Here is a 15,888-nt window from a genome sequence, read left to right as displayed (position 1 = left end):
GTGATCACAAAGAACCGTGTGCACGTATTGCAGCGAAGTGAGCTGCCGCTGCTCTTAGCGACTGCTTATCAACGTGTGAGAGCCGTTCAAGGGGTCAAGCATAAAAGGCGGCTTGCCGTCACTGATAAATGAACGCTGTGCGCGGTTCTTTAGCTCGAAGTGCGTTTGAGTGCGCTAAACTACACGATAATGCACACTATAAAACAAAAGTCATTTGACTTTTTTCTGGTACTTCTGATTGATATGTGGAGTTTAACGTCCCAAAACCGCCATACAATTATGAGAGACGCCGTATAGTTGAGGTCACCGGAAATTTCGACCACCTGGGGTTCTTTGAAGTGCACCCAAATCTGAGCACACGGGCCTACAACATTTCTGCCTCCATTGGAAATGCAGCCGCCACAACCGGGATTCGATCCCGTGACCTGCGGGTCCGCAGCCGAGTACCTTATCCATTATACCACCGTGGTGGGGCTTCTGGTACTCCTGATGTGCCGTGTAAACAACTCTCTTGAAAAGAGGCACGTTGACTGACTTGTTGGTAACACGACTCTCTCCGAACTGAGTGTAATGACTGCCCAAAGGGAGTTTACGTGCCTCTTTCAAGAGAGTCGTTTCTGTGGCACGTCAGGGCTACCCAAAAGAAGTCAAAGAGCCCCCCCCCCCCCCCCCTTTTTTTTTTTGAGTGCATGAGCTCAACCACGTGGTTATATTCCAAATTTCGCGAAACTCCCATGAACGCCAAGAAAAGTGACCACGGTGTATATATACGTCACTCGTGGATTGAAAAGCGACATCATTTATCTGAGTATGATTGCTAAGAGCGTTGTTTTTTTTTACATCCGCGTCTTTCCGCTGCAAATCTGGCCGATAAACCTAATGTTGGCTGTGGTGTAAGAGTTCGCGTCAGAATCGCGCTGACATTACTCAAATTGTAGACGCTGAAAACGAAAGTATGTGCGTAACAGCCCTAAACGTTCCCGTTTCAATCCGCTAGTACTATACATTTTACCACAAAGTATTGAGCTGGTCATCCCTGAGCCTCAGTTATAGCGAAAATCACTGTGCCCTGAAGCGAACGTTAATTAATTCGCATACTTTTTTGCGCAGCCGAAGTGGTTCAATATTATTTGAAGTAGAGCAAACTGCAGCACAAGAAGTATAGACAGCATTGTAAGTGTCTACTTTTTGTTTGTTGTACTTTGCACTACTTAAAATGATATGGAACCATACTAACCGGCCCGGCTGTCGACCTTGCTGCAGCGGAAGCGGATCTCTGGGGCTGCGCAAAAATAAGTGTTCGGCTGAGATTCTGTCCCCACTTTACACCCTGGTGCCGCTACGATCTCGGATCCTCCCAAGAAATGCCTTTCCTCTATCAATGAACTCCATCAATTTTCAATACCTTCCCTGGCAGTTAGTTGGCCCTACGATACTGTGTGTATCGATTATGACTTTTAACTTGGAACGAGAGCCACGCATGCTGTGCCAGATTTATCCTTTTAAAACACGTTTTCTGTGTAATCGGGAACAAGAAGTGCTCGACTTGATTGGACGAGAATCAGGGTTCTCTCTGTTTTCGCGTCCCACTGAAGTGTGTTTTTGTTTTACTTCCCGACAGGCTCTGCGACGCAGCCCTGGAAAGAGTCTCCGCCCACCCTGCGCTCGTGGCGGCGCTTGCGGAAGTGCTGCGCATCGGAGAAGCCGAGGCGGAGAACGGGGTCCGGCAGCAACTCGAGGGAATCGGAGGTCTGCACGACTTCATGCGACTGGCTGGCGTCGTCAGAGACCGGGTCCGGTGCGAGCAAGACGGCGGCACGCAGCTGGACGCCCTCGACGGGCGCTGCTGGCTGCACGTGAGGCGCTATCTTCGCCTGGATGACGTCACGTTCGCACCGAGCTGCCCCTAGTGACGTTCCACTTGCCAGACTGTGGCCGAGTGATATATAGAGACCTGCCACACGCCCTGCATACCCTCCAGTGGAGCGACTATGCGCGTTTTCAAATTGCTCCAAAGTTAATGGAAGCGCGTACGTTCTTTGTGTATGTAGCCATTCATTGAACCATTTGTACTGTTCTTTTCTGCGTTTTGATCGTCTCTTGGTTTTTGCGCAAACTGCACCAACTGTGTGGTTCGTAACATACCTTTGCAACAGCCAGTGAAGCTCTATTTTTAGAGAGCATTATAAGGTTCACCCACAACTGCATCCTTATTTTTAATGTTTCTTTTTTATTCTGTGTGTAGGTGTGCTCGATTCTTTCTTTATGTCTTCAACCTAAGCATTCGAAACTGGAAACTCTACGGTTGTCCTGAAGGGACAGTAGTAACACTTTTGAGGTTTATGACAACGTCTCTTATTTTCAGCTGCAAGCAGCAGTGCATTAAAGTGAACACGCCTGAAATGCGAAAAAAATATTGCCAAGTTAACCAGCGTTAATATGCAGACTTTCCCAAAAGCTTTTCTTTGTTCATAATTTAATACACCCTTGCGCACTGAAGAGAGGAAAAACTCTCGTACTCGTTTAGTAACGTAGCGTTTTTGGGCGTAGTGGTATACTCGGTCTTACGTCACGTCTTTCTCTGTCCGTCTTTTTTCGTGTGATAAAAATCTGCAGCATCTCATTCAAGCAAACTAAGCCTTTTTAAGGGAATGCCAGCGGCACCAAAAGAAAACAGAATGAACCGAGTCTTAAAAAAAAAGACGCACGGGCAGGAAGGATGCTGTGTTGCAATGCAGGATCGCCCGAGCTTCTCGGGAACGCAAGTTGGCTACGGCGGCCGTGGAATGAAGACAGTGCGCGAACGAGCGTGGCGTCAAAAACAAATGTTGAGGCATTTGCGGCTGTTATCAAAGAAACACGCGGTATGCGTCAAGTTCCTTGTGCGAACACGTCAGTGCTGCCACTCAGTGAACAGTTGAACAGCGCAGCGACGTCAGCATGATTTTCGCGCTTTTTGCCAACTAAGCGGCGCCTCCCAGATTTTTCATTTCTATCGGGAAAGTCATCGCCGCTACCCTCCCCTCCGCAAAAGGGTTGAAGAAAGCAGAGGAGCGCATTTTGCTTCGCCTCCAGACGAATACATTGATCGCTATGCCCTGCCATATTGAAACATTTCAACCCTACGGTCATGGGATAGTGCCAGCAGTGTCAAGAGGTGGCAGACACCTGCCACCAGGTGTGGGCCTGCTAAGATAACGCAGCCATTACACCGAACTTGAACCCTAGGCGAAAACACCGGGAGGCGGCCCTGCTAGGCTGCTCAGACCTTCAGGCCCAGCGGGCCTTCGGGCAGAGAGCCAGGATGGCTGCTTTAACCAAAGGAGTCCCGGATTAGAGACTCTACCTAGTCTGTAGCGACCTCTGAAGAAGTTCCTACAGAGTAGGTACACAGATTGGATCCACGTCACTTTAAAACTTCCCACAGTAACCTCTAAAGACGTTCTACACCTAAACGCATGTTCACGGGTGTTTGTCATTTTTCGGACACCTTCTTTCGTTCCACCTGCTGCATGGAAATTTCCACTCTCGAAGGCAAGAAGGCTGCGCACGCAGCACTCTTGTGCAGATCGTTTCGCTTCCATCAAATATTGCGCATAAATGGACGGACAGGTTGTCACCAGAGCGCACGCATCAAGCCTTCGGGCACACCGCTCCCACCTGGTTTTAGGGTGGTGTTACACGCCGAAGCCCGCAAGTTTTGGTGGTCAGCTGTTGTTGCCAACTTCATCTGTCGCCATTTTGATTCTCAACTCGACGTGGTGAACTTCAGTGCCTTCGGTGTTCAGGTGGTTTGCAGGTTGTCTCCACGTACGCGGCGTTATAGTTATGTAGCACTGCGACGACCATCGAAAGAGTGGTTATACATTGCTCCAGCTGTGCATTTCGACGAGTGGAACGTGATGCCGCGAGTTCTACGCTCTCCGTGGTGCGCGTCAACGTTGGCTAGCACTGCGTCACTGGCAGCTCGCGCCGATCAAAGCGCGGCAGGTTGCGGCGTTCCACAATGTTCGAACAACGGTCCAAACGGAGTCGGAGTGTATCATTTGCAATCGAGCCAAACTCGAGAGAAACGTTCGCAGGTCCAAAGCAAACGACCCTGTGGGTGGTAACGCCGTCGCCTTATGTAAGCATGGTGAGTACTATGTTTAGCAATGTTCTCTGTTACGTGGCGACGTAATTTGTACGCTATACGAATGACGTGTAGCGCATTTCCACTGCCCCGCATTGATTACATTAGATTACGATAACACAGCATTAAAAAGGGGAGGGGGGCAGCGGCAGGCGTGGGTGAACAAGAATATGCACTTTCGCGTGTGCAACCGTAACATGGACTAGCACCAGCTCGTCTGAACTCCAGTCCTGTTTCCCGAGAAACCGTTACTTCCAACGAACTCTAGTTTTCACGTTGGAAAACACATTATGCACGTCGGTATCGTCCCGCATCCGTTGGACCGGAGGAAGAAATCTCTCTCGAAACAGTCGTATCTAAAAAAAAAAGAAAGCCTGGTATATACTGAATGCAGAAAAAAATTTAAAAAGAACTTGTGTTAGGCTTCGAGTTTTTTTTTTCTTCTTATCCTGCGCGAAATTGCAAGAGAAAACGGAACACCCAATTCGCCCAACAGTCACTTTTGCAGCAAACATATAAATCGCAACAGTGCAAACTACATCTGCTCGAGGATCTGGGAACTTCAACATTTAACTAAAGGCGAGTCTAATATTTAACTGGTACCAAAGGTTGTACAAAGCCGTGCTTAGAAATTACAAAGCCGTGCTTTCCTTACACTGTCAACAAAATGTTTCTCTACCCCCGTGCAAGTGGGAACAATGCAATGCTGAGTGCGGAAACAGTGCAATGCTAAAATTATCTGTGATGTCGTATCGCCTAGAATGAAAGCCGCGGAGTTCGTTTAGAAACCTTTACACAAAACATTTTTGTTCCACACGCTCTTGGGACTTTGACAGGAGCATTATTTCTTTACACGACCGCGTAAAATAGCAGCACTTCTTGGAAGAACCGAAGCGTGCTGGGACGACAACATGCATGTTATGTGCATGCATGCAATGCTATGAAAACGTACCTTTCGGACTGTACGACCATCAAAGAAATAATAATTGTTCGGGTTTAGCATCTTAAAAGCACCACATGATTATGAGAGACGCCGTAGTGGAGGGCTCCAGAAATTTCGACCACTTGGAGTTCTGTAGCCTGCACCAAAATCTAAGCACAGCCACTTCAAGCATCCCCGCCTGCATCGAAGACCACAAAAGCAAAGGCTTGAAGCTTACGGCGAAACACGACCTCATCGTGGGTGATTTGATAACGCACGCATACGTGAGAAATCCTCAGTGAAACGGCAGCGAATTAAGGCTCACGGAATCGCACTCGCTTTAGAATTGAAGAGGGCAGCGCAAAGACACGAGGAAAGAAATACAGTGTGTCGTTGCGCTTCCCTTTTCAATGTGAGTACTATGAACCAGCTAGGCCCTAATCAAAGTAATTAACTATTTCACACATGGTGCTGAAAATGCTAACCTTCATGTTTTCGAGTGAGCTGCATGCCAGCACTGCATGCTAACCAAATTTTGCTTCGGCACATTACGGCCGCGTGAGGCGTGTGTGTGTGTGAAGGCTCCCTACGCGAGCGAAGCTGCCGTGGCGCCTCTAGCGGTCTTTGCCTGAAGCTGGGGCCAGCTGTCGCGCATGCGCAGTGGGAAACAGCGCAGGAAGCGAACAGGCTCGACCAATGAGCTGCTCGCACCAAAATGTGAAGTGGCTGATAAGGGGAGTAAATCAAAAGGAAAAAGGGCGTTCGAAGAGTTGCACTGGTGTATTCTTTGTTGAAACAAGCCAGAACATCGCAAACAACTCAGTGCAACGGGTGCTTCACTTCGATGCAATTCGACAGTTTTTTTTCCAATTATTTAGACGCGGATCCAAGCAGAACGTCGCTCAGCTGCAGGTATCGCCTCACGTGCGCCCAGCAGTCCTGGTTCAGGGCGTCCAGTTGAGTGCTTCCGTCCTCGCTTGGAAGGCAAGTGACGCACTCCTTGACGACGCCGGCCAGTCGCATGAAGTCTTGAAGTCCCTCGATGCTGCGCACTCTTTGTCGCACCCTCTCTCGCGCCTCCGCCTCGTCGATGGACAACACTTCCGCGAGCTCCGTCAAGAGAGCCGGGTTGCGGTAGACTCGTTCCAAACCGGCGGCGCAATACCTGGATGCATCAACAACAAAAACGTGGGTCATTAATGTTAAAAGCTTTAAATGTCTCATCAAACGCGAAGGGTAACGGTCGGCGGCTTCCCCGCGACCAATGCAAAAGAATCACCACGCGATGACGTCGCACGTGATTAGGTTTGACGTCATCAAACCTTGTGACGTCACCCTGAGACGTCACACGACGACAGAGAACACCACGACCCAGCACTGTGTCATTGTTATGTGTTTGTTTGTAGCCCGGAATCCATGGCACATACCCACTCTGGTAGATTGGCCAAGAAAACATGTAGTATCCTATGGATGGCGACTGCACTACTGTTTACCCCCCCCCCCCCCCAGAAAAATCATGTACAAGCGATATATGTTCAAGATATATGTTCAAGCGTTTCTGGCAACTGACAGTCTTTCGTTGGAAGTATGCATACACCGACCCGTCCCTGTTAGATAGCGCCCACGTGCTCATTTGTGTCTGAAATGACGACGAAATTCGCACAGGATATGTGTTCTGTGATCGCCAGCTGTGTTTCATCGGATAGCCGTGCTCCTCGAAAAGGCCTAGCACGCCGTCGGTAAGCAGCTTGTATGCAGGTGTGGACCGCTCTTCTACGCCCGTTGTGATGAATACGTGCTGCTACTGTGTTTGTGCACCGTCGCTCAATGAAAATCATTGAGCTACCATGGTTTGTGCGTATATTTTATGGACCTGTGCATCAGCAGTGCTCACACGCGTGGGGCCATGAGACGGTGTGCCAAGTAATTATTGGATAATCGAAAAGGTGAGATCGGGTAGCATTATAATAAAAGGCTGGTGTGACATTTAGTGCCCTGCAGCGCACCTTAAGTTTACGTTTGCACCTTCAACCATTGTTGTTAGTCGATGCAAAAAAGAGCTCTCCTACTGGTACTACACGGCCGGTCAAAAAGTTGTGCCTATATATATATATACATATATATTGTCGAAGTGTAGTCGAGCAACGCGTGCCGTCTGTTCGAGTGGTGTGTTCTTCTGCATTTGTTGTGTGTGCGTGTTCGTCTTTATAGGAATCTATGTGTCACCAATTCTGCCGTTTAATAAATTCAATCACTTCTGCTATTTATTAAATTTCTCGACTCTGGGCGAATGAACCCGTCCATTTTTATTTTTTCACCACCGGAAATAACTCCCAGAAATCACCTCGAAAACCTTGTGAAGGCAGTAAAAATTTACTCTCTCTATACTCGCTCAAAATTTCACTGGGGCAAATAATTACTTCTCTCCCTACGTTCAAAAACTCAGTTAGCACGAGAGTAAATTTCTACCTCGATAGTAAGTGGTAAAAAAAAAAACACGAAAGGTAGTGCGCTAGAGGACAAATGGTTTATCCAGTTTTTGAGGTTACTTTAGGTCATTTTTGTTTAGTGTGCAGGGTAGCAAACTGGCTGCCTATAGGCTGGTTAACCTCCCTGCCGTTCTTTTCCTCCTATTTTCCTTCCTTCCTTTACCTTGGACATACTGGCCGCTGTCTTCGATGACGTCACGACGGAAGTGACGATGTAGCTTAGAAGTGTGGCAGCTTGGACTAGTTGGTATGGCATGACGATAGTTTTAGCGCGAAAACAAAACGATGACACAGAGACAAGAAGGACACGAAAGACATGAGTCCTTCGTGTCCTTCTTGTCTCTGTGTCGTCGTTTTGCTTTCGCGCTAAAACTATCGTCATGACAATGTAGATTATGAAAAGTCGTTCTTCGGTTGCCGTAGATCAATAGCGAAAAAAAAAGGCCTGCGCAGAAGGCACAGCACAATCACAATGAAAGCCAGAAGAGCAGCCTTTCAGAGCCTCTTCTTAACACTGATTGGGTAACTGCTGCAAGCACACTTGCTTGATGGCCATTACGGTTATACTAATAAAAATTTTAGGGTAGTAGGCCGGCACTCGCTATGGTATTTTTCGTCATTCTTCTGAGAAGCGTGGTATCCGCTAAAAACTTCCGAGGAATTCTGTGCCAATTGTTCATGCAATGGCTGACGATGATGAGGAATTATGCCTGAAGTGGGTATGCGCCAAAGTTAATAGCTGAACAAAAACAAGTTCTTTTAATGGATTGGAACATTGGACGACCTACTCATTGTGCTATTCGCATTGTGAGACAACTGGTTGTTCTTTCACTGTTTTAAAGTGCTACATAAGTCGTATCAACGCAATTCCTTTCCCGACATCAAGCCTGCCTAGGTACTTCGCCAACAAGTCTGTAGCACCAACGTGTTTCAGTGATAGAATACTCGGCTGGCACCTAGCAGACCCGGGTTCGAGCCCCACTGTGTCAATGATACTTGTTCTTTTTTTCTAATTTCGTGCGATGTGGTTACGGGCATCAGCGGCGGACAACTGTGGCGCTGCGCGTGACTCGAGTTGTGATGTCATAACAGCTTTCGCTGTAAAATATGTACCTTTCTCAAAATCTATTTATTGGTCGACGTTTCGATCGGAGACCAATCTTCATCAAGGCGAAATTTACCTGGCTTCTCTGCGCTTGTATGTCGTCGTCCTTCGAGCCGAGCAAGAGGGAAGAAGAGGAAACGAAAAAATAGATCGAATACAACAGTTTTTTTTTCCTATACCGACAAAAAAAGGGAGAGAGGCTAGATGAAAAAACACAAAAGAAAAATATGTAGATATACATGGACTGGTGGTGGTGGTAGTGGTTAGAAGATGAGAAAAGGCACCTAATTTCTGCAATGCAACCCGGTCGGGAGCACGGCGCAGTGCCTACCCCCGGCGTTCATTGTCGCATCTCACCCGTTCGTCTCCCCTCTCCCCGTCTCCTCGTGAAGCAGAGTAAGCAGAGGAAGCTTCACAAGTGGTGAGCGCTCAAAAGAGGTGAACGGTCTGGAAGTTCTGTACAAGTCCCCAATAAGGTAGAGAACAGCTACACTGCGTGAAAAACACAAAGGTACGATTTGCGCCCTGTGACTCAAAATATGTTGATCGCCGAAGAAAAATTGAGTGTACCCGTCGTTCAAGTTTTTGCCCGGGTAGAGGGGGGGGGGGGGGTCAAACTATTTATTCCTAGACCAGTGGTTTCATTGTAAAGCAAATTATTCGAAACGTGTCGCCTCTCTCACAATGCAGGTTGCGGGTAGGGTGTACACATTTCTGGTACACTCTATAGTTACTGTATATGCTACCATTAGTGCACTCTATTGGGGCCTTGCATACCCAATACGTGCACCTGACATAATGGCCTGACAATTAACCGTGGGTGGATGGATGAATGAATGGATGTATACGGCTGTGCCTTTCAGATCAGGAGGCGGCTTACGCCACCTTGCTATGATGTTAATTACTATCACTATGTGTTGAAGGATTTAATTTCACTCGCGCCTTGATTGTAGCCACCAATTGATTAGCTTCATCCTGGTTATTTTTACCCGTTTAAAGTCTACTTTGCCTTCACTGTCTCTAAAACCCAATGCTTTGGAAAAGTCCGCGCTATAATCCCGGCCCATGGGGGGGAGGAAGCTCTTGACAGAACATTATCAAATGGTCAGCCGTTTCCTCCTCCCCCTCTCCACATGCACTACATGCCATGTCTGAGCCTTCGTATTTGGCTCGGTACGTCTCGGTCCACATTACTCCCGTTCTGGCCTCGAGCAGCAGAAAAATACCCCGAGAATTATCGTAAATCTTTTCTTTTGCAGTTTGCTGCTTCAACGTCCGGTAGGTCTCCAGTGATGATTTCGTAAGCATTCTAATTTTGTACATGTCCCGCCCTGTTTCCTTAACTGATGTTTTCTTTTCACTTGGTATTCTGCTGTAAGTACTTGCTTGACAGTTCTCCAGTTTCCTAGCTCAACGTTCCTCTCCCCTTTTTCTCAATCACCCCTCAAATTCTATCTTGCTGCTAGCTTCCCTGCACTCGAACGGTGTCCATCCCATGTCCCCTGTAAACCCCTGATTTGCGTAATTCTCGTGTGCTCCCCAAGTATGTCTACTTATGCCACGTCATTTCATTTCAATCTCCCTTGAACCTCTGATCTCATGCACAAGACCGTATTGCCGAACGTCAAACCTGGGACCATGACACAATTCAAAATTCCTCTAACAGCGTCATACCTATTGTAGTTCCACAGCGCCCTATACAGAAATGGATAAGAGGAAAAGGCGAATTCATTAGCGGGCCGCTGTCTGGCCCAAGAATATCACACCTGAATGGTGGCCATCATTGAATGAGGCAGGTGTAAACTACAGTGACAGCGAGGAATGATTTACACCTGTACAGAAGGGGATGCGACTTCCCCAAGAGAGTTTCTCAGCCAGCCACGCATTTCAGCACTGAGTGCATTGGTGAGCAGCTGACCAGTGAGCATGCAGGACTGGTCAACACACTGCAAACCGAGAGAAAACTTGAACGGTTTGCAGTGCGGGGAGACGCTCCCTGGATTTCGTGGCGACCGGTTGTGCGCCCGCGCGCTCCGCGCGCTCGCGACCTTCGGCGTCATCGTAGCTCTGGCCGACTGGGCTGGCCCTACGTCACCTCCTGTCGCCGGCTGTCATCGGTGACAGCGCAGCTCTGACCTACTGGACCTGCTCTACGCCATCTACAGACGCCGACAACATCTCTCGCAAGTGTACCCCGTCCTCGGACTCCAGTGACCGTTTTCCATCTTTCCTGTCTCTCCTATCCCCTCAGTTTGTTGTTGCTTCTTCTTCCTCTTTCCTATACCTTTACCTCTACCCTTTTATCCCTCCTTACCCCCATCCCTTTGTGAGCTCTGTGGCGGTGTCGCTCACTGAAGCAGACAATAACGGGGCTCACTTTTCTCTTCCTTTCTCTCAAGAACCACTCTGGTTTGCAGTGCGGAAAGCACCCCACCCCAGGGGACGTGGACAATAGTGCTTAGGTTTTGAAGAGACAGACAGGGATGTTGTTGAAGGGGAGAAAAAAAAAAGATCGCCCGGTGAATGCCTCAATTCTCCAAAGCGTGACAGCTCGCTTCTTCCCTCCAAATCCAGTGTGGCGTGCCAGCTCAATTTCGGGAGGTTGACCTTTGTTGTCCTATTCTTGACTTAGTGGCTGTACCTGGAGTTGTTTTGGGAACTACTGGGAGTACGGCGACACTGGAACTACCACACTAAAGAACGCCAGGTGTTCAAAATTTATGGAGTGCTCCTTTACGGCATCTCACAATCATATGGTGGTTTGGGGACGTTAAGCCCCACATATCTATTGAAATCAGACACGTAGCGTCGCTAAAGCGATTTTGCGGAATTCCCCTGTTGACTCAGCCGCCCCTGGACGCGGCAGCTTGGCAATGCCGAGCAGCAGGGCAAGCGTGTCTACGATGCAAAAAAAATCGACTAGGACTTGCTGTGGCGAGTTCGAATGTTACAACAGCTACAACAACACGGTTGGTAAGCTGCCGAAGGTGAAGTTTACACTTTCTTCTGATAACGTAAGAGTCTGGTCGGCGAAAACGTTGGATCGCAATTTTTTCTCGCACGCGTCTGATAAATCAGTAGAAGTGAACAGTCGGTTTATGCCTGCACAGGAGCTGGTGTTTTCGGGCAATCCATATTGGAGAACTCGAGTGCGCAAGCCTGTTACTGCGCCGTGAAAGAGAGATTTAATGGAACGTAATCGGCCACGACGCACTTTCTGGCGCACTCACTTGTCGTGCTAACAGTGTTAGAAAACTGAGGCTGGCAGTTTATGCAGTATCCACCTTTTGTTCGCTGCTAATGTGTCATTTAAGTCATCTCGACTTTTCGCTGATGTGCCCCGGTCATAGAACAAGCGAGACGCCACCCCGACAACAAAAGTATATTCCTTTATTGTACGCCAAGACAAAAAAAGCTCGCTCTAAGCTCATGTTTTACTGCTGAGGTTCATGTGTGCGACGCATTTTTCGAATATTTCTTGTGAACCTACCGCAGAGTGGAGTTCTCTCAAATGTAGTAAATGGCGTACAAACCGGTTCCTTTGAAGTATTCGTGAACTTTATGGATTCGTGCGTAGCCGCCAGTTGGGACTGGTTTTCGTTGTGAATGCCGCACGCAAACTTTCGCCGAACGCGACTTCAAGCTACGCGCCGGGGAGGTAACAGGGACAAAAGGCTCCACTAAATGCAAGAGACGAGTGCGCATCACATGCGTTTCCAGCCGTGGGATACTGCTCTACGGTGACCATACGCTTTTTAGACTGCGAAATCCCAAAACAGTGTCACTAATGCGCTCCTATAGACAATACCGAATGAGAGCGATCACGTGTCATCAAAAGCTGTCAAAATCACAGCGCGATTGATGTCACTTCTTTGCCTGTTAGCATACAGGAGGTCCATTCGATTCGACCAGCAGGGCTCAATGTTGGTTCATGGTGGCTGGCTGGCACGCCATTGTTGCGCAACAAACGCTCCTTGCAAGTGCCATCGCAACGACGTGCCGATGCGAGATAGATGATGTCTCGCACGTCCAACACCACGGTCAGTTTTCTCTCAGGAGTTGTGGTCGTACAGGTTGACGCCAATATAGCCTTGCCTGACATTTGCAACTGTACCGGAAAGAGTCTGGACGTACTTGTCGGATCCTTTCTAAGATAGGCACCAATTCAGTCGGCTGTGTCTTCTGCTGCGGTACCGGCCAGGCATCTTGTGCTGCACGGACCTGGCTGTAGCCCTCACAAGTAGTTGGACGGAATTCGTGGACTAGCCCTACCAGACGGCTTCGCTTTTTTCTTTGGTAGTGTCTATTCTCCCGGCAACCGGGATAATTGTTCAAAAAAATTTCTCCCGGCAGTAGCCTCCCATTGGCTCTCACATGTCACGTGACTAACTGCCGGGGAGAACACCCCACCACCCGTTCTGGGACCACCTGAGACCGGACAGACGAAGCCTTGCGTGCGTGACGAGCCCATTCGTACACGTGTCTCCGCTCGCAACACGTGCAACGTGTGTTGCTGCTTCGTTGCCGTATTTATTTTGCTCGTGGTGTCTGTTATTTATTACGAGACATCAGACCATCGAGTGTTTTACTAATGCAAGAGGCTGAGGACGGCAAAGTGCAGCTTGCGGTCGGTGATCGCTTCGGCACTTTTGAAGACCTCGAAGCGTGTATCTCCCGCTTCAGTGCAGAAAACTGCGTGCAGTTATGGAAACGGGACGCAAGGACCATTGCGGCGGCGAAAAACCGCGTGGGGAAACTGGCCAGCAAGATGTCGGAGTCACTGAAGTATTACCAGCTTCGATACTGCTGTATCCATGGCGGCGCGAAGTTTATCAGCACCAACAAAGGCGCGCGGAAATCATCGTAAGTAGTTTTATGCGGCTATGCGTGTGCTCTTCATTTGCATTTTGGGTTGAGTTACTGAACTGTGCTGCACTAGTAGGTGGTTCACCTTTTCCGGCACCTTCTACGCCGTGGTGCCGGCATGGTGCAGCCGCGCGTGCCGCTGAGCAGACGAGGTTGCACTTAGGCGTAACTTAAGCAGCGTGTTTTGCCCAGATATTTGCACCTCATAATCTGTGCACATGTACGGTTTGCCATCGGTGGGTGTTAGTTGAATGAATGGAGTAATTAAGCAAACAAAAATACGGCCTGCACCGTCTCGGCATCTTGTCATTCGTTTGGGGTGGCGCATTGTGCCTGCGCCCCTGAACTCGCGTTGCACATTTTCTCAACTCAACTTCTCGTGCACAGCCGTGAAGCGGTTCCGATCGCTGCAGGTGATTCGAACGGACCTCTAGTATTTGCGAACCGCCTACCACTTAAAAAAAGCCAAAACCTCATATACGCAAAAATGCACGCGACGCGACGTAGAACGCCTTCGCGCAAGTGCTTGCTTGCATACGCAAATCGCAAACCCGGCGAGTCATCACTGTTGCTGGCATGAGAGCGTCTTCTCGTAACAAAAGTGGCACGTCGTTAAACTGTTAAACTTGCCTATTCATGAGCTGCTATTGGAATTTCGCCCTTGTAACGCATATACTATTTCTATTTTCTTTCTCCCATTCTTTTTAGGACATTCAAACGGGACTGCAGCTTCAATATCTACATTGCTGCGGAGAAGGAAGGAAAGTTCCTGGAAGTGAGGTCACTCGACTTGACACACAATCATCCCGTTGACCAGGAACTTTTTCGGCATTTACCTCAACAGAGAAGGTTGGCACCAGAGCTTCAAAACAAGGCTCGTGAGCTGATGAAAATGAAGGCCAACAAGATGATGGTGAGAGAACAAATGGAGAAGGAGAGTGGTAGTGCTGTTCTTCTCAAGGACTTGTCAAATATTGCAGCCAAACATAGACTGTTGCAACCAAGGAATGACTTGCCCGAAGTTGTACGCATGCTTCAAGAGAAGCACAACGCAACAGTACGTTTGCTTACAGATGAAAACCGTGAGCTCCAGGCTGTCTACTTTCAAGATGATGTGATGAAGAAATCATTTCAATGTTGGCCTGAAGTCATCTTTATCGACGCTACGTACAAGTTGTTAGAGACAAGAATGTCTTGCTTTCTTGTCATCATTGAGAATGGTAATGGAGAGAGTGAAATTGTCGCTGTTGGGTTGTTTTCGACTGAAGATGCCGACACGCTTCGCTGGTTTTTCGAAGAGTTCAAAGATTTGAATCCCAGTTGGAACTCAGTGAGGGTGACCATGGCGGACAAAGATGTGAAGGAACGACCGGTAATAAAAGAACTATTTCCATCCTCGGCACTCCATATATGTGCTTTCCATGTCCTGCAAGCATTCCGCAGAGAAGTAAGTGTGCAGAAATTGGGAATCACAAAAGCTGAACAAGACACTGCTCTGGACTTATTGCAGCAAATGGTCTATGCAAAAAATGAAGACCAATATGATGAGCTTTTTGCCTTGCTGCAGCAAACAGCAGCAAAGGGAGCAGTGGAATATTTCACTACAAACTGGCATGCCATTCATACAGAATGGACAATGGGATCAAAGTGGTCGTGCGGAAACTTCTTCAACTCCACGAAAACCGAGCAGAGTGCTTAAACTCTAAGCTAAAGCATATTGTAGAGCGCTTTAGTTCTCTCGAATTGTTTGTTGAGCGATTCTTTGCCTTGATCAACACTCAGCGAAATGAGAAAGCTCACAAAGCAGCTGTTATGCTGCAAAAGAAGATGGTAATACCAAATGGCGATAAAGCAGCCAAATTGTACACCACCCTGCTGACTCCCTATGCATTTCGTCATTTAAATGAAGAGCTACAAGCTTCCATGACTGCGACAAAAAAAATCAATTCTGCTATTACTGATGGCAAGATTTGTACAACTGAAGATTGTTCGTGTGCCTTCAGGAAATCAATGCTGTTGCCCTGACGACACATTTTCGTTGTACAAACGGCATCCAACATGCCCAAGTACGATAAAGGACTATGAGCTGAGCGCTGGTTTTTAGATATTGATGTAGCCAATACCCAGCTAAGAAAGAGTGATATGTGCAGTGACGTAGAGCATGTGCAAGTAAGCACTCACAGCAATGAAAAAAATTGTCAGCACATCAAAAGTTCAAAAAAGCAGCTGGTGTTGCATCGAAGCTTGCAAGTAAGGCATCGAAATGCTCCACAGAAATGTTCAAGGAGAGGCTGTCTCTTCTAGAGACAATTCTCGACCATTGGAGAAATGGCTCTAAAGTTCATGTTGCTGCACATGAGCCTGCACAAGTGCA

At 48.0% G+C, this 15,888-nt stretch overlaps 1 protein-coding gene across 1 annotated transcript; it reads left to right on the top strand.

Annotated features, from left to right (window-relative positions):
- Positions 1–13,091: 13,091 nt before the first annotated feature.
- LOC119173576 (zinc finger SWIM domain-containing protein 3) lies at positions 13,092–15,213 on the top strand. The gene is made up of 2 exons (XM_037424382.2): positions 13,092–13,511; positions 14,223–15,213. Exons 1-2 carry the CDS (start codon positions 13,240–13,242, stop codon positions 15,211–15,213), a joined length of 1,263 nt encoding a protein of 420 aa, XP_037280279.2. The 5' UTR covers positions 13,092–13,239.
- Positions 15,214–15,888: the final 675 nt, after the last annotated feature.

This window comes from Rhipicephalus microplus, chromosome 7 (genome assembly GCF_043290135.1).
Source record: "Rhipicephalus microplus isolate Deutch F79 chromosome 7, USDA_Rmic, whole genome shotgun sequence".
Lineage (NCBI taxonomy): Eukaryota > Metazoa > Arthropoda > Arachnida > Ixodida > Ixodidae > Rhipicephalus > Rhipicephalus microplus.
Note: the sequence above shows the minus strand (reverse complement) of the source record. Positions and strands in the feature narration are given on the sequence as shown.

Excerpts from the sequence above, each read along its gene's own strand:
- LOC119173576 (XM_037424382.2), top strand. The coding sequence starts at position 13,240 with ATGCAAGAGGCTGAGGACGGCAAAGTGCAGCTTGCGGTCGGTGATCGC. Across the intron at positions 13,512-14,222 it reads AAAGGCGCGCGGAAATCATC|GACATTCAAACGGGACTGCA; the intron begins GTAAGTAGTTTT and ends CATTCTTTTTAG.